Below are 19,649 nucleotides of genomic sequence, written 5' to 3'. Positions count from 1 at the left end.
AAAGAGAATGGAACACTTTGTTGTTGTTTTAATGAGACTATTGTTTCATTTTATTTTGAACTCAAAGGTTTTCTTTAATAAGTCATCTCTAGCCTGGCCAGAGTGGTTCAGCAGTTGAACATCGACCCAGGAACCAAGAGGTCATCGATTCATTTCCCAGTCGGGGCACATGTTCAGGTTGTACAGCTTGCTTCCCAGTTGGGGGTGTGCAGGAGGCAGCTAATTGACGATGTTTTTCATCATTGTTTCTATCTCTCTATTCCTCTCATTTCCTCTCTTTCTAAAAGTTAATAAAAACATTATTTTTTAAAAAGAAGTCATCTCTAGTACACCCAGGCTCACCCAGCAATGTATTCCATCCCAGTAAATGCCACCCTCCAAAACCTACTTCAGTGGCAGTATCTTACAATTTACATACATTTTATAAAACCACATCTGAATATCAGAATTTACCTCGATTTTATCTATCTCTCTATTCTGAAAAAAAAAAAATACCTAATCTAAATGATGTGTGCACAATGCCTGTAAGTAGTTGTGACTATTAGAAGGCAATGTATATAGACCATGACTGTAGGAATGAAGTTTATATTTATGTTTTTCTTAATTGGGAACCTGTCATGCTGTGTCTCATAACTGCCCTCTCTTCAACTCACCAACCAAACAAACCAAAGCAACAATTTCCTGTGTTCTGAGTCACAGATCTAAACAACATGCACCCTGCAATTGAAAAGCTAGACAGAATAAATTTAGTTTCTGAAGAATTGGCTTGGTCTCTCCCACTTAAGTTCTTTCTTCCACAAAGATATAGTTTCTAGAGTTTTATCACCAAAGATAGTCAATCATTCCTTCAAATAAAGCAATGTCTGACTTCAATCAGCCTTCTATTAAACAAAACCTGTGGAAAGAGTGACACATGAGTTCACTTGTGTGTCGGTGTACAGAACTTAAACAGCTTGGTTTCCCCAGATTGAGAGATTCCAGAAAGTATGGAAGCATAATAACTAGAGAAAAAACTAGAAAAAAAAGTGGAGGAATCCTGAAGAAAACTTACATTAAGTGCTATGCAATTATGCCTCAGTGAAGACCTATAAAGAAAAACTGACACTATAGCTGAGGGAGAGGGAACCAACTTTGAGATACATATTTTCATCTGTCCTGTCTAGAATCCCTAATTCTGCCAACATATAAACCTACAATTCTTAATACTTATTCTTACCATATCAAATTGTTTATCAGTTATTGGTTAACCCTAATTGCTCTTTGCTGGGTTGTGAGTTATTCAAGGGTTAAGATAGTATTTCATTACTGTTTTAAATCCTTCAAATAAAACAAAATCCCTTAATGGCATATACTATGTGTTCAATGAATGCGTATTGAGTAACTAAATGAATGTCTAAATAAAAACATGAGCCTATATGGGACACGAGGGGAAATCATGCGACAGATTAAAATTGGATTCAAAGAATGTTACAAATGGCTTTCATTGAAAAATGGGGAGGAAAAAAAAACCTGTTAAGGTCATTAAGTTAGTGATTAGGTCTGTGTATTTGAGTTCTGAATTTTTTCTATCATATGATACTTGACCCATAGGTACATCCACCCCCCCACACACTATATTAACAGAATTCTGTCCCTAGAGACATTTTTGAATGGATATTCTTAAATAAGATGGTGATGATAGAACAATAAGTCAGCGTTATGAAAGCACGTGGCCCAAACTTTAGGAGAGCCCTGCTTGGCCCAGCTTTCCTGCCACACAGTAATTGAGCAAAGGGTAAACTGGCGTTCAAGTTGTTCCTCTGCTAAAATAAAATGATAATCGCAAGTATGGGTAAGTGTTTCCATCTTGAAGTGTTCTTAGACAAAACACAGAAACTGTGGGAATCAAAGGAAGTGAAATACAAAATGCATTTCCTCAAGTGGCCTGCCCTTCTCCCAGTGCCTTCAGAGCTTTGAAAACAAACTTGTGGTTTTTTTTTTAAATCAAGGGCTTTTTTTGTAGTTGTGTGAGAGGTGGGGGCAGAAATGGAAGAGATGAGGCCAGACTGCGGGGTAGTGAAAATAGATTGTTAAGTAAACAGTGACCGATGACATCTGTGCGTCTTACATTACCTCGGGGTAAGTCAGTCTGGCAGGTGTTCTGCTTGGGCCCAGGAACCCAGCCAGTATTCTGCTGAAATGGGATTTCAAGAGGAGCCTGATTACTCAGAATTACGCTATCTCTCATCCCCAGACTGAGGAAGTTGATGGAGAAGAGGAAGAAAGTAAGAATGGTTTCTTAGAACTGGATTCAACTCATTGTGTGGGAACCAGCTCCCCATGAGGGAATGCAAAGAGAACTGAACCCGACTCCACCACTTTATCGCAGCTGAATCACCTCGGGAGAATAAATTAATCTGAATGGACACTACTATGTATTCTTTTATGATATCTTGATTAAAGAAGGTAGGGCAAATTATCCACATAAAAGGTCACCTATATTTTTTTTTCCAAATTTCCTCAATCCCCCTAAGTAGCAAACAAATAAATGTGAGGAAATATTGACAGTTTCAAAACTGGCAGTTCCTGTTGAAACTGCTCTCTGCAATATGATATCTTAACACAGGTCTGCTTTTCTTACTCTGCCCTTTCTTTTTCTTTTCTCTTTTTCCCCTCTTTATTGTTTTCTTCCCCCTCTTTATCCTCTTTCTTCTTTACTTTTTGATACAAATAGTAATTTTGTCAGAGCAGAAATAGCCAATATTTTTAACTGAACACGGGAACTTTGCAGGCAATCTCTATTTTACATCCCCATTCTAAAACACAAACTGGGGTACAAGAATTTCAATTTCCCGCCGCTATATATGTTTCACATGCAGTGAAGCAACTGCCATAGGGACTACTTAATTTTCATATTTGACATACGAATCTCTGATTTACATCATTAGTGAGACTCAAATTATGTTTCTCTCTGTTCCACTGTCCCTGAAATAAATTATTTGGTGAAAAACTACCACTTAATAAGAATGCAAATATTGCAATGCAATTCAGCAACAAAGTATGAAGGAGAGACGATAAGAAACTTCCATGGCCAAATAATTTGGAAAATTCCAGGTAAAACAAGATCTTACAGAACTCACTAGTGCCTTTAATATATCACAGTGAATTGCCAAACTCTACCCAGGGAATACAGTGAGCTGTGTTTCTCAAACCAACCTAACCACGGAATTCTTCTCCCTGCGAGGCATCTGGGGTGTGAGTACTTGACTAAACATTCTTGGAGAAATGCTGGTTTAAAACCTTTCAGAACATAGTATTCTAGCTGGCAATGGTACAGAAATATCCAGTTTGCACATTCCTACATTCAATTAAAACCCCGTAACTAAATGGATGGTTATGTTCCCAAATTTGTGGTAAACTTTAAAAGAGGTTTAAAGCTCTTGTGAGAGCCCCTCAGTGTTTCCAGTTGGGGGACTAGAAGTTGGAGAAGGGAGAACCACCATGGGGTGACAGTCTTGCTTGGACTGAAATATTGAAGAAACTTTTCCAAAATCCTTCTCATAGTTATTTCACCACCTCCTCCCTCCTGTCCTTTTCCTCCCATTCTCAAGGATGAGGGATATGGGACAAGCTGGTGAAGAAAGGGAACCATTGTAGCTACTTCTCCCAGGTTCATGTAAATGGATTCAAGGGGCAACATCTCCTCCCTCTGCAAAGTAGCCCATTTCCAGAGCACATGGCCATTCCAGATAAATAGAACAAGGAAGAAGCTTCTTAAAACCTTAATTACTCACATTGATAATCTATTCAACAAAAATGGCACTAATAGACATAGACTAATAAAAGATGGCCCATGTCTTTGAGAACAAGGACTACACATAGAGAATAATGGGTATTTATGCCCAATAAGGTAAATACCTCATGAAATATATAAAAACACTTGGGGCATCGAGGACTAATTTGTCAATATCACCTGGAATGGGAGATGCCAAGGAAAGCTCACAGCCTGAATTTTAAAAGATGAAAAGGTAGATTTAAAAGATGTATAGGCATCCATATGGTGATGAAAGCAAATGAGGAAAAACACAGAGCATAAAATGTCCTTTGGAATTTGGGGTTAGCAGGTATCTTTACAATGGGTACCTCCGAATGCTAGGATGAGTCTAGAGGGGAAAGACAAAATAGGCCAGCACATGGAGACTTATGTGACATAAATGATTTGGGATTTACCTTGCATGTTAAAGGGAACCCCTATAAATTTTCATCAAATCTGAGTTGCACCTAGGTAACAATAATGTTTATGGATAATAATGTCAAGAACACATTGTTCAACAATGTCAAACATGAGAAATAAGCCTCACAATGTGAGAACTAAAAGAATGTATTTGATTCAGAAATTAATTCATTAGGAGGTTAAGATGCTGGCCAAAGCTCTGACTATAAAACATTAAAGAAAATGAGTAGAAGTGACAGCTGAGGGGAAAGGGATTAAAATCAAGTGCAGTTGCCCCGGAGATACACATTTATAAGAGAAAGACTAAAGGAACATCTTACCCCAAAATAAATCGGGGAAAATTGTTCTCATCAATATATAAATAATGCACTATTACCTACTATTAATACAATACTTTATTTAATCAACTTATAAAATAAATACAAAATACTATGATAAGCAAGGCATGTCACTGTTCCTTAAAAACAGTTCTATAATTTTAAATTTTTTAAAGTATTTTTATTGATTTCAGAGAGGAAGGAAGAGGGAGAAAGTGATAGAAACATCAATGATGAGAGAGAATCATTGATTGGCTGCCTCCTGCACACCCCACACTGGGGACTGAGCCCACGACCCAGGCATATGCCCTGACCGGGAATTGAACCATGACCTCCTGGTTCACAAGTCAATGGTGAGGATAAAAAATGTCCTTGCCTATTCTTTAATTCCTGAATGGACTGAACAGAAGAAAACTAAATTAAACTGTTATTGGCTAAGATACTTTAACAGGCTAAGTTTAAGTCTGCTGTCCTTAGCAGAAATGGGAAGTCTCAATCTGCCAGAAAAAGTTATATTTCTGCTCATCCGAACCTGCAGTGTGCGTTAGAGTGCCACATGGAGGAAAGAAAAAGATGGGAAACCCTGTTTCTTCACTGTGTAGTGCCAGTCAGCCACAGTCCCAGCCTTTTCAGCTCAGCCCCTGGCGAAGGAAACCTTCAGCCATGGGCCAGCAGTCCTTGTTAGTCCTGTCTACTTCTTAGAATGGGCATTATGGCTGCTGCTAGTTTCTCAGGACTCTCCCCATGTATTGGAGACATACTTCACTCTAACAGCTCTGAATGATGTTACTATTTGCTATAAAACAAATAACCATTTTTTTTTAACATTTGTACCCAAAACACATGTTCTGGGAGGTAAATACACAAAATCGAACACACTACTTATCACCAAGAACTACTTAACAGGCAACAGAGGTTGCCAGAGAGTTTTAATTCATTCCTTTTGCTGTAACACCCAGGATGTTTTCTGTGATTATGAGGGACAATGATAATAGCTGCTAATCTGCCAAAGACTGTGACCCAAGGACTCTGCTCAGTAGAGGGATGGGGGCCTCAGAGTTAGACAAAATTGGGTTGGAATCTGAGCTCCTCTTTTTTCCTCAGGAGGTGATTCAACTTCTGTTTGTGTTTTCTCAGTAAGAAACCTGCCTTACAGATACCTAGAGCACTTGGAAAACAATGCTAGACCCTGAACCACAGCAGGCAGTCGGTAAAGAGCAGTTATCTTCTCTGTGGTGTTTGCTTTGCCTCTTTAACAATCCTCCAGATCTCATGCTTCAGGCTTCTTACCTGTGAAATGAGGAGTCAAACCACTGGCAAGGATCTGAAGTGTTTTCAAAGTCAACTTTTAAGGAGTTGATTTATTGTCCTACATTGTTAGATACTATTCAGCAGAATTAAGTGACATTTTATTTGAAAGTCTGGCTCAGTTTTGAATCTCAAAATGAACTGTAGAAGTACAGACTTTTTCACAGGATTTTAAAATGAATTTCAATGAAATTGAAATAGACATAGGTTAGACTGATAAGAGATTGTGCGGAATGATTTGACCCAGTAATCCCACTTCTAGGAATATATCTCAAGAAATCAGAAACACCAATCAGAAAGGATATATGCACCCCTTTGTTCATAGAAACACAATTTACAATAGCTAAGATTTGGAAACAGCCTAAGTGCCCATCAGCAGATGAGTGGATCAAAAAACTGTGGTACATCTACACAATGGAATACTATGCTGCTGTAAAAAAGAAAGAACTCTTACCATTTGCAGCAGCATGGATGGACCTGGAGAGCATTATGCTACGCAAAATAAGCCAGTCATAGAAAGATAAATATCACATGATCTCACTCATTTGTGGAATATAATGAACAATAAAAACTGATGAACAAAAATAGATCCAGAGACACAGAAGCATCGAACAGACTGTCTAACCTCAGAGGGAAGGCAGGGGGTGGGGGGTTAAAGGAGGTAAGAGATCAACCAAAGGACTTGTATACATGCATATAAGCATAACCCATGGATACAGACAGTAGGGGATGAGGGCATGTGCTGGGGGGTGGGAATTGCTGGGGAGAGGTCAATGGGGGAAAACAGAGACATACGTAATACTTTAAACAATAAGGAATTTAAATTAAAAAATAAATAAAACAAGATGAGTTTTGAAATTAAAAAAAGACTACGTAATATAAAGTCTGACCAGTTTTACTTACTGCATCATCCAGTAAGTTTCCTGTACTCTTTTTTCCAGAAGACTTTGATGAAGGAGAAGGTGAAGGAGAAGGGGCAGAAAGTGTTTCTTCTTGTTCAATCTCTTTTTCCAATTTTATCAAACCAGGAGGCTCCACACCATACCTTTTAAAAGATACAAGATCAATGTAGATGCATAACTTACAACGATACACTTACTATCTATATATATATAAAAGCCCAGTGACCGAATGGTGGAATGACCAGAACGACTGGTCGACCAGTTGCTATGATGCGCACTGACCACTAGGGGGAAGACACTCATTGCAGGAACTGTACCCTGGTGGTCAGTGTGTTCCCACAGTGGGAGCACTGCTTGGCTGACCAGGATGAGTGGCGCTCCCACAGTGGGCTGATCCCCATAGGCCACGCCCCCCACCAGTGCATTAATCCGTGCACCGAGCCTCTAGTATGTTATAGTTGATTATGAAGACTACAGGAGCAAACTGATAACTTTTTAAAACAATTTAACTTCTCCTGGCATGGAATGGTTCTTAAATGGCACCTTTTAAACAGGGGGGAAACATATCTGCTGAGTGTGTGTGTGTGTGTGTGTGTGTACACATATATGAATCAACACATAACAAATAGCATACTAAGATTAAATAAAATGCTACATGTAATATATTAATGAATCAATAATACAAATAACCATATAACATTTAGTATTCAGTTTTCATATTCACTAGGAAATGATATAAGTGATGTAACTGAACTCCTATTTTGGACACAAGCTTATTAAAGATGGAAATAAATTCAGTCATAGCCAAGTTTGAAAACAATAATCCCCCCAAACAAACATTCTTAAATGATTTAACAGAAAAGAAATTCTCTATATTAATTATATACCTCCTATGGGGCCCAGGAACATTGGACTATGGGTTATACAGGTTATTTTCTTAAAAACAATATAATGAAAGCATGTCTAGTGTTTCTAGGAAAGAAAATGAACAGAGAAGAAAGAAAAACAATTTAGAATAATATGTTAAATTTCTGTCTTTTAAATTATAAATGCCATAGAAGTTTTAAAAAATAGATATAGTTGTTATTAGCATTTTTATCTCTCATGATCATATTTTTCTTAGGGTAAACTTAAAATTGATTTGCTTTCTTAGATGTACATCAATTGCACCCAGGTGGAGGAGGCCAAAGACAACTCCAGAAATTAAGATTTGAGAAGGGCCTCTGGGATCATCTATCACACACTTCATCTGTACAGCTAAGAACACAGATCCAGAGAAGGTACAGAACTAAGTAGGAGCTGCACAAAGATGCAAAGCCAGGTTCTCTGACTTCAGGACTGAAGCCAATTTTCTCTTACTTTTAACCAGGCGATTGTGAGTTAGAAAGGAGAGGGAAAAGCCTCAGGTCATGGATAATCTACCAAGTAAATAATCTATAGATAGAGAATAAATATGTTGGTGGTATGTCTAGTACCTAGTACATTAAAACAGTATTAAATGTAAAGGCTTAGATTACTAAATACTAACCTGTTCTAATGGCCTGTCATTTTAACTGACATCATTGCATGTGTTCAGTGGACATTCCCAAAGGGAAGCAATTTCCTCACTCTCGATGTTTTGTTCTTGTAGAGCAGTGGTTCTCAACCTTCTGGCCCTTTAAATACAGTTCCTCATGTTGTGACCCAACCATAAAATTATTTTCGTTGCTACTGTTATGAATGGTAATGTAAACATCTGATATGCAGGATGGTCTTAGGCAACCCCTGTGAAAGGGTCGTTCAACCGCCAAAGGGGTGGCGACCCACAGGTTGAGAACCGCTGTTGTAGAAGGTGTTCAATTCATTTAATTTCTGGTCTCTCTCCTCCATTATTCTCTCCTCTCCAACAACATAAAAGGGTTTATCAAATCGGTAAGTCTAAGCATGCTGAAGACCAGCGCATAACAGCATTAGCTTGAAAGTGCAAAAGAGACATTGGAAGGCCAATGGACCTTGATCTCAGCAGGTTTTAGCTTGGATGTTATCTCTTTGGTGAAAAACTATCACTTAATCAGAATGCAAATATTGCAATGCTGTGATTGTGATGGCTCGAGGTGATTTCCTAACCTGATCATCTTCACACTGTTCACTAAACTTCACTGGCCTTTGCTTCTATCTGCTCTGCCTGCATGCATTGCTAAGGGGCAAATGTGTAACCAAACTGAATAAAAAACAGGCAAGACTGGGACTCGTGGTTCCTCTTCTCGAAAGAGGTTCCACCTGGCCCCCCCAGGCCTTTAAAATTCATTTTTCATGAATAGTGTCTTCATTGTGCGTCGGCCCTCCTACAGGTTATCCTGAACCCACCATGCAGATCATGGCATAAGAATAAACTGAACATGCTGGACTCAGTTTACCTTCTTCATCTAGAAAAGAACTGCCCACAGGAAGGTCTCTACAGGAACCTCCACCCTGATTCATCCTCACCTGCAATTAGGTGGCTAACTGGCCTGATTCTGCAGTTACATTACAGACAATAAGCATGTCTGTCAACTCGCACCTTATCAACAACAAAGAGGATGTGTGCTGTTCTATCTGCCACTCCTTTATCTTCTAATTTTTTTCCAGAATTTAGATGGTAAGGTTGGGTGGTATGTGTTAGGTACCCTTTGAGTGCTGGAAAACGTTAGAATTCAGTACAAAACAGTTTAAGCTAGCATAACTCAACGGCACAAATGCTGCTTTGAGAACTGCCTCTATGAATGGAGTCATTTTTAGTTGCAAAAATCAAAGACCTAGGCACCACTTATCTTATTTTTAACCTTTCAATCATATTAACCACATACTGGGACATGAGTTAAAACATGTGCCAGACTGCAAATTCTCTAACAGCAGAGACCGCTCTCTGACTCACAGCATCCCCAGCAGTTAGCATGGATCCTGGAACACAGTAGGTACTTCATACTCTTTAAATGAAAGAAAAAAATATCCTGTATTCTCATATAACAATAACTTGGAGTTCCAAGTATGTATTTGGTTTCACTGTTTGGGGTGTTTAAATGCATATCACTTTCATAAAACATGCCAATATTGAACGTACATAAATGCTTTACCAAAAAAAAATGTTCTAGGTGACTTTAAACAATATCCAAAATGAGAAGACTTTTTTTAAAAAAAAAAAAACCTTTGTGATACTAGTATTAATTACACTGAACTCAACCCAGCATTTCATTCCCATTGGTAAGTACCAACAATACTCATATGGAGATTTGTGCATCATTATTCCCTGAGGTAGGCTTGAGCTAACTGTGTCAAGAGCCTACTCTTTAAATGTAGCAGGTCACTTAACCTCTAGGAGTCTGCTTTCTGTCAGGAAGGCAGAGATGAAAATGGCCTGCCCTAGAGGTCTGATGGAGCAGTGCAGGGAGGGAGAAAGAATGTGAGAAAAGCAACTGCTATTGAACACCAGCATGTGTCTGGCCCATGAGGGCACCTTCACATACATTACTACTGAGCCTCAGCTTTCTTTCAATATAAAGTGGACATTCTAATCCTTGTATTTGAATATTATTAGGAAGAATTAAAACAGTATCCATTACACTCGTAGCGCAGCTTCTGACACATCACAACCTCTGAGGTTGCTGTTAACTGATGTTTCAAATGTTGCACAGCCAGAAAACTGCAGTACGAATGTACTTTTGCCAAAGTTTTTACTTTTAAAGTATATTATACCACCAAATTAAATAATATAATGGCATCATAATTAAGATGTGAAGTAGTATTAAGATTGTTTATATTGCCCTGGCCAGTGGGCAATATTGTTTGGCTCAGTGGGTAGAGCATCGGCCTGTAGACTGAAGGGTCCCGGGTTCCATTCCAGCCAAGGGCACATGCCTGGGTTGTAGGCTCGATCCCCAGTAGGGAGCATGCAGGAGGCAGCCAATCAATGATTCTCTCTCATCATTGATGTTTCTATCTTTCCCTTTCCCGTCCTCTCTGAAATCAATAAAGAAATATATATATATTGCCGAAACCGGTTTGGCTCAGTGGATAGAGCGTCGGTCTGTGGACTGAAAGGTCCCAGGTTCGATTCCAGTCAAGGGCATGTACCTGAGTTGTGGGCACATCCCCTGTAGGAGATGTGCAGGAGGCAGCTGATCGATGTTTCTCTCTCATCGATGTTTCTGACTCTCTATCTCTCTCCCTTCCTCTCTGTAAAAAATCAATAAAATATATTTAAAAAAAAAAAGAAATATATATATATTTTAAAAAATGTTTATATTACTATTGTTTGTATCCTTTACCAAAAAAAAAAAAGACAAAAAAACAAAACCCTTACTATAGGCTTTCTTTACATTGATTTTGCTATAATTGTGGAATAGCAGAAATATCTCAGTGCTGAAGTGGAGCAGACCAAGTTATAAATACAGCTTTGCTACTAGCTGGCTGCATGAACTTCAGCAGGCAACTCGTTCTTAATCTCCCTAGACTTCTTTGAATTCTTCGTTCCATCAAGGTATAAAAATTTGTTATGTTTAATATTCTTCAGAGAATAACAAACTGGGCAGTGAACGTAGAGAAATTTAAAACACTAGGAGTCACAGCCAATTAAAAGTCAATACTGAGTGAAAAACCTCATATGTGAAAGTATAAAGTAGGCCAATTGGAAAATATGATTTCATTTGTAATTGTAGGTGGATTCATGCCACCTTTCAGGAAAAGGTTGCCTAACTTTTTCTGTTACTTTTTTCACAAAGTAAAATAATATGTTATTAGAGCGACAGGAGGTTCCACTCCACGTCTGATACAAAGTGGACTTAGTTTGAATGAAGTTGGTCACAGTCACACACGGAACCTTGCGCTGGAGAGCTTTCTCTATCTGGGAAAGCTGCAAATTAGCTATGTTGCTGAACACAAAAAATCAGCACTAAGCCCCAAATCTCTGCTTATATTGGCTTTTGGCTACTTCAGGCTGCCTCTAGTACAGTCAGCCAGTCCAGAAATGCACACTTAAATAACGATTCATTGGCTTCCTGTCTGTCTGGAGATGTCAACAGGCTGTAAATCATGAAATTCCCCTTAGGTTGGGGGCCCACACCTGCAAGCCAACTTAGACAACAAGTAAGTCTTTTTTTTTTTTCCAATGCTCCAAAAGGCCACTTTGTTATGGTTTCCATGATTAACTCTATACCACTTCATATTTCTATTTTGTCTATGAGGTCTTCACAAATTTATACTGGTTTCTACTCTGTTCCAAGGACAAGATTTTAGAGTTTTGGGGAAGAGAAGGCTGTTGTAGCTCCCAGGGTCTAACTAAAGCAAGAAGGGTGAATCCACTAACACCAAATCCTCACATTTGTATGTTCCAGGGATAAGAAAGTAGGGTAAATACTGAAAGGGCAATACATTTTTTTTGCCCCATTAAAAAATATTACACCCTGCTTGGGAAGAGTCTTATGGTTGATGACTTCATGATGAGATTTTATACATGGACTTCGTTTTTCTGGCATGTGGCACAACTTTTGAGATTGTTCTAGATAAAATAATTGAGCCCAAACTGAGTCCCGAGTGAGAACATTTACTCAAACTATTTAGTAGACTATAGTTTTCAAATAAAAGACACCTGGGGCCAACTTTACTAGAGTTAGAGGGACAAATTTTAAAACCTCTCACCCCCTTTTTTATATTTTTATTGATTTCAGAGAAAAGGGAGAGGGAGAGACAGAAACATCAATGATGAGAGAGAATCATTGATTGGCTGCCTCTTGCTCGCCCCCCCCCCGCCCCCCCCGCACTGGGGATTGAGCCCACAACCCAGCATGTGCCCTTGACCAGATGAACTTGGGACCCTTCAGTTCACAGGCAGACGCTCTAACCACTGAGCAAACTGACTACAGCCCCATTTTAAAACTTGTAACAGTTTACAGATTCTTGCAAGATAGTTTTTGCCCCATTTTTATTCTGTCTTAAAATAATTTAAAGATAGATTTAGATTTGAAAGGAAATTTCACCCATGTGAAAACATGATATTCTTAGTAGTCAGAGACAAGTGCTTTAAATAGGATGAATTAATTAATAAGTCTTGTAAAAGAATATTTTTATGAAACATTTTGTTTGGCCATGGATTAAAATAGAAGACTAACAAAATTATTTTAAAGTTTTTTGTTTTGTTTTGTTTTGTTTTGTTTTCATAGAAGCATAGAACAGAAAGTCAACTCTCAGAGGGAAGGTGAAGATAGGTGGGCAGGTGGGAGGAGATCCACCAAAGAACTTGTATGCATATATGCAGAACCCATAGACACGGACGAAGGGTGGTGAAGGTCTGGGGGATGGGGTGGGTGCAAGTTATAAGGAATCAATGGGGAACAAAAGGCAACATATGTAATACTTTCAACAATAAAGATTAAAAAAATAAAATAAATAAGATACATTTCTTTTTAGTAGTAATAAATTTTGTTCAAAATCAAGGAAGTTCTCAAAAATATAAAAAGCTTCACTATGATGCTGATGATTGATTATGGCCCCAAACCAAAATATCAAGTGTTTTACTATTATTGTAAAGCTAATCTTAATTCTGCAGTCTGTAGAAAAAGTTCAGTTCACAGCAACTTTTTTTTTGAGGAATAAATATCAAAACACTGTCACTAAAAAGATCTGTGAGGTTTTATTGACCTCCCGTTGCTGAGTGTTTTCCTTTTCAGAAGGCAAACGTGCATATTTTACACCCAGAAACTGACATGGTTTCTGAAATGTTAATGGAGGGATTTCACTCTCCAGGGATGATAACTCTATTTGGTTGAAAATAAAAGGAAGTTTTACCCCCCATGAGAACAAAAGTAAGTGGTCTCATCCTCCCATCTCAGAGCTCGGAGAAGCCCAAGGGGCTTCCCTGAATGATACCACGCAGGAGAACACGGCAGAAAACCAGAAACATTTTGCAAATCATATCCGAAGTGACGTTGATGCTTTTAAGATGACATTTGTGTAATTTGAGGAGAAATGTTTAGAATCAAATATAAAAAAGCATCATCTATTAGTGATAAAAAAAACTCACAAGATTGTATTGGGAACTTTGTTATGCTCAAAACTCATCCGTTGTGTATACAAATGAATGTTGTGATTCTTGAGAGCTCTCCCAAAATCACTTTTAGTTTTGGCTAAAACTATCTTACCTTAATAATTTATATAAGCCTCCATGGAGGAGTTAAACAAGAAAGAAGCACAAAGTAAGGATGTAGATAAAGGTTTTATATACACACACACACACACACACACACACACACACACACACACACATACACACACACACACACATACACACCCTAATGTAGGAGTAAAAATGAGATTGGGGATGTATTTTCTTTTTTTCTCTTTAACTAATATGCTTCAACATAGAGCTAAGGAAATGGGATTTGGGTTGATCAGTTTGCCATTTTCTATAAAGCACAATTGAACTTCCATAAATACAGAAATCTTCAAATGTGTTACTGAGAGAATCTTCAATAGACTCTGATACTTAAATGTTCCATCTACCCAATTCATTTTCAACTGTTTAACCTTATGTGGCACACAAAATGTACAATGGCACACCCTGAACAATCTCTTGGCATACTTCCTCTTTTTCAGTGAAAGTGTGCAATACTTCACACCACTCAAGTAGGTGAAGAAAACAAAAAGCAAAATTTACAAATCAAGTATTATAATGTAAGGGTAGTCTTACTCCTTTGACAACTCCTTTATGAGATTAGTAATATTTTCTTTGCAGCATGAATAAAAACTTCTTTTGTCAGCTTGCATGATCATAAGTATAGAGAGAAATGGAGAAACCCATTGTTATCATAAATAATAATGATAATAATAGATAGCAGGAGGAAAGTTTTGAAAGTGATGGATATGTTTATGGCATAGATTATGGTGCTGGTTTCACAGATGTATAGTTATCCCCAAACTCATTGCGTTGTATATATTATATTAAATACATACAGCTTTTTGTAGGTCAATCATATCTCAATACAGGGCTTTTTTTTAAAAAAAAAAAAGCAACACAGAATCTCAATTTTAAAATATTTGGGGGGGGGGGAGGAAAATGTCACATTCTTCATATATGCTTTACCTTGAAACTGAACAGACCATCATGATTCCTTTTTAATAACCAAGATTTTAATTTGCTTTATATTCTATGGCAAGGGGCAATTTATGTCAGATGTAGAGCTGGAGGAAAGGTGATTTTTAAAGGGATTTTGTCATTGGGTATTATGTCTTCTCCTTTGATGATTTGATCATAGTTAAAATGTTCAGTTCAGCAGGTCTCCTACTCAAAGTGTTCAGGTAACAAAAAGTATATTTACAAAAATAAATATGTAAATAAATAAATCCAGAAAACAGGCAAATAATAGAAACTAAACAAGAAGAAAATGACAATTCTCCAACTAACTCTGTAGATAGTGCAACTCCTCTTTACTTCTATATCTCAACTTTCAGATTCATGATGCTTATTTGATTCATAGTTACAATATTAAAGCAACAATATGTAATCTGCATTTTAGAATATTCTGACAGTATAATCAAAAAAACAACTAAACAAAAAGTTGTTTGCTCCATCTGCTAATTAAGAACTCCAGATGACCCATGTTTCTCTTTCCTAGCATTTCGATGGCAACAAGTCATTTATTGAGATCTTATTGATTCATCTGAAATCAGCTCTAAAAGTATACCCAGATCTGGATGAGAAAACACCTAGTTTATTTTTAATTTTAATTTTTCACTAAGACTTCTTAAAGATTTAAATCTTCATTTCTAATTTTTAGGGCTGTCTGAAACCCTGCTTAATGGTTTGCAAGATACAAAAGAAGACATGACATAAAGTCAGCTTAACTAATAAAGTCCCTCCCTCTGTCTATTCAACCATAATTATGATTTCTACAGTTGCTTATTTATTTTTTGCTAGAAGACAAAGATTCTAAAGATATCTCTATGTAAGAATAATTATATTCTACATATTCCCCTAATAAAAATATGGAGAATAATTTTACAACTATTCCCCTTCTCAGAATTAGAAACTAAAAGAGCTAAGAGATGAGATATTGAGTGGAGAAAATGAGAAAAAAAAATGAACGAAAGAGGAGGCTAAACATTAGTAAAGAGTAAAGAGGAAGAGAAGCGTGAAAGATTAAGGAAAGAATATAATGGGATAGACTTTCCAATAAGGTAAACATCAGCCGCCTCCTGCACACTCCCCACTGGGATTGTGCCCGCAACCAAGGTACATGCCCTTGACCGGGATCGAACCTGGGACCCTTGAGTGCGCAGGCTGACGCTCTATCCACTGAGCCAAACCAGTTAGGGCTATATGAGTGGCTTTAACAACAAGATCACAATGGTAAGAACATTGGTGGCATGCTTTTAGTTTGAATGACTGCTCTTGAGATGTTGGTACATATTTGAATAAATAGCTTCTCAACAGGCTCAACATCAGCAATAAAAAGCCATTAAGCTTCTTACATGCTTGGATGCTGAGATGGTTCATGTCTTGACATAATAGCAGTATTCTGACCTACCTGGCTGCAATCCGGCCCAGCTCTAGCAAACAGAGACACACTTCTCTGGGTTGCTTGTGGAGAACTGAAAGACAAGACAGAGGTGGACACATTTACAATAGAAGGGATTATAAAGCAGCTCAATGGTGAACAGGCTTGCCATTCACCCCCTCATCTCTCCCAGTCCCAGGAAATTAGCGAGTCTTCATTCTAACATTCACAAAAAACAGCCTACCTACCTCACAGAAGACTTCACTTTACTAAAGCTTCAAGGTAGTTTTCAAAATTCTTTGTCCGACCCCCTTCCCCAAAGCCATTAGTCTCAGGAAATCTCAACCTGTGTAAATCTCACCTTAAAATTATTTTCATCAATTAATTTTAGTAAGTCAAAATGTGGCTATAATTATGATATAAATAGCTGATAGATATTTTACATACAGCACACAGAAGATTATGGAACAAAGACTGGCTTTTTATTTTATTTTTATTTTTTTAAGGACTGGCCTTTTTTAAATCCTGGCTTTACCTTCACTAGTGATTTTGGCAGGAATAACGCAATGAATAAGAATAAAAATCACACATCACAGATTGTTGTTATCCTTTAAGCCAAGATGACAAATGAGACCCTGAAACTTAATGTCCTCTTCTAATAAAATCTGATTGATAATTTAGAAACAAACACTTCCAACTGATGGATTTTGGGAATATACACGAATATATACCATCTGCCAGCTTTGTTCATAAAATGAACAAATTAGAAGACTACTATTTGCATAGATATTTTTATTCTAATATAACCTGATTACTAAATACATCTTTATCAATTGCTTGGACAGTCAGTAATGCTGACAAATCATACTTGCATTTGTTGGGCCTACCAGAGGAGTACCTACCGCTTATATTATTCTCTATTCAAAACATAATTAGAGAATTTTTAAGTGTTATTTTATACAACCTAATAAAGACAACAGATATTGGAAAAAATATTGCATTACAACGACCTTTATATAGACACAGTTAATATCCTGATTAAAAGTATATTAGCTTATTAATACACTTTAAGAAAAATCATATTTCTTTAATAATTAAACATAGAATTTTATAATTGAATATCCCATTTTTATAACTGAATATCCCATTCAATTTTATAATGGAATATTCCATTCTTTTAATTTAAACATTTAATTCTTTATTTACACAGATTAAGGTAGTGGCACTACTTGGTCCATGGACAACCGATAGGATTTGTTAAGAATGTGTGGTGATTAGTAAAATACTCTTACTTGGATTGCAAGTATATGATTTCACTTGGATTTCAACAGAAACAAATTTTTATCTTGCTATAAAATATCACTTTTAAAGCTTTTAAAATAAATTCTAATCCCATCAGCAATGTTCATTAAAACAAAACTGATTATGGGATTTCTGAATTAAAATATTTCCAATCTTGGTAATACAAATTTTAGTTTCAGTTAAACCTTAATAAACTGTCACAAAATCCTAATTGGGGAAGCCTAAAGTTACTTTTAATTAAAAGGTCTTAAAATAAAGATACTTAACACCTCTAGTGTCAAATGCACCATTAATTGTCTCTGGCTAGAATGACACAAACTTCACAACTTTTGCTAGATTAAACCAACTTCAGAGCAATGTAACTCGTGGCATGTCATATCACATAGGCATCCAATAACAACCATCACAAAACAGAAGCAAACAAATGGAGATCAATCTTCCTTTGTAGATAATCAATTTATTTTTATTTGAACTTTTTTTTTGAAAATTCTGTCCATACTACCAAATGACAAACAGGAGTTTTGAGTGGGGAAAAAAAAGAATACATGAAAACTGAGGAGAAGGATTTTAAAGTCCTGTCTAATGCCCTCATCTTCACTGAAGGAAAGCTGTGTGAAGCAAGTGGTTAAAGCATGACGAGCTTGAGATATAATCTCACGCATTTCTTGATGACAACAATGTCAGAAAAGGAAAAAATTCAGTGAACTGACCATATTATGTCAATGTGCAGTCAATAACCAACTATAAAAACTAGTACCTGTCCAACTATAATGATTCCTTAGCCAGTTTGTTGTACATATTCTGAGGGCTATAGAAGAATTGTATGTAAACAAATAAATTTTATGGAAAATAATCATTCTGAAGAAAAACAATAATGTGGGTAATATATGAAAAACAATGTGATATGTAGGACTGCATCACTAGTGTGTATTTCTTTGCTTCCTCAGCAGAACTAACAATTTAAAACACGTTTTTTATGCCGAAACTCAAATGTCAACTCTACATGGAGGGATTAGAACTGTAATTTGGCAAACTGAAAAGAAATAGCGTGATTCTTCACTTATACCCTTAACAGAACCAGCCTATATAATTTAGAGAAACAAACATTTTCCTCAGCATCACTTCTTAGGAAAATGCTAATAGAAATATAACATGTTACTTCCCAGTAATTTTGGAAATATTATCCTGTATAAAGCAATACAATTGCTTCAAAATGCACCTAAAATATTGTCTCACATGTTAATGACTCCTTACATAGTAGGCATATCAAGCCGGGCCCATAATAGCCAAAATATATCAATATTTGATAGTAAGCAATAAATAAGATAAATCTGTAGAGGTGCATTAATTAGCACAGTGCCTAGATCAGAGTAACTACACAGTAAATATAATATCTCATAATATCTAAGGGGATGTAAATTATGCGGTGATGATAGTGATTATGACAATGAATTAACTGATAAAGATTAAAATCTTACCTAGCATTTTTAGAAAAGGCAAGATATAAATTATGTAAATATTTCATTATAAAAACAAACTCTCTTACCTTACTGCTATGAAATTTAAATTTAATAATTCAAGTACTATCTACATTATACCTAAGTTCATAGATGGAGAGAGTGCAGTGGCTATGAGAGAGTGTGAGCTTTAACACGCACTAGTTGTGTTATTTGAGGAGGTCATTCGATGAAATCTGTTTTCTGAGGGCAAGAATATTGCGTACCACATGATATTTTTGTGACTATTACACAGAATAATATTTATTGTTAATCTTAACACAGTGTGTGGCACATGAGGGAAGATTTGTTGAAAGTTCATTTTATTCTCATTGTTATAAATCGTTTACTCGAAGATGATCATCATTTGGCTTTAGTAAAAATTAATTGACTTTTTTTTCTTAAAGCATTTTTTGTGCATTAAATCATGTCCACACCAGTCCAGGCAATGTGTTAGTTACTATACTAAGCAAGGGAAGAAACTGTAATAAAAAACACACACACATATTTCTATTGATAGATTTGTATAATTTAGAGTGGTCCTATTATATTTGAATATCTTATCATTTATATTATACCAGAGACAGTAAATTCTAAATTTAATC

The 19,649-nt window shown here is 36.6% G+C and overlaps 1 protein-coding gene across 2 annotated transcripts in view; it reads right to left on the bottom strand.

The window, feature by feature from the left end:
- Positions 1 to 19,649, bottom strand: part of GAS2 (growth arrest specific 2) — a 119,978-nt gene that overhangs the window by 43,700 nt on the left and 56,629 nt on the right. For both annotated transcript variants that reach the window (XM_036325670.1, XM_036325671.1), the window contains 2 exons: positions 16,277 to 16,340; positions 6,742 to 6,883 (listed from right to left, as the gene is read on the bottom strand). In XM_036325670.1, coding sequence (XP_036181563.1) covers positions 6,742 to 6,883; positions 16,277 to 16,340 — 206 coding nt within the window. The remainder of the gene's footprint in view (positions 1 to 6,741; positions 6,884 to 16,276; positions 16,341 to 19,649) is intronic.

This window comes from Myotis myotis, unplaced genomic scaffold (genome assembly GCF_014108235.1).
Source record: "Myotis myotis isolate mMyoMyo1 unplaced genomic scaffold, mMyoMyo1.p scaffold_m19_p_10, whole genome shotgun sequence".
NCBI lineage: Eukaryota > Metazoa > Chordata > Mammalia > Chiroptera > Vespertilionidae > Myotis > Myotis myotis.
Note: the sequence above shows the minus strand (reverse complement) of the source record. Positions and strands in the feature narration are given on the sequence as shown.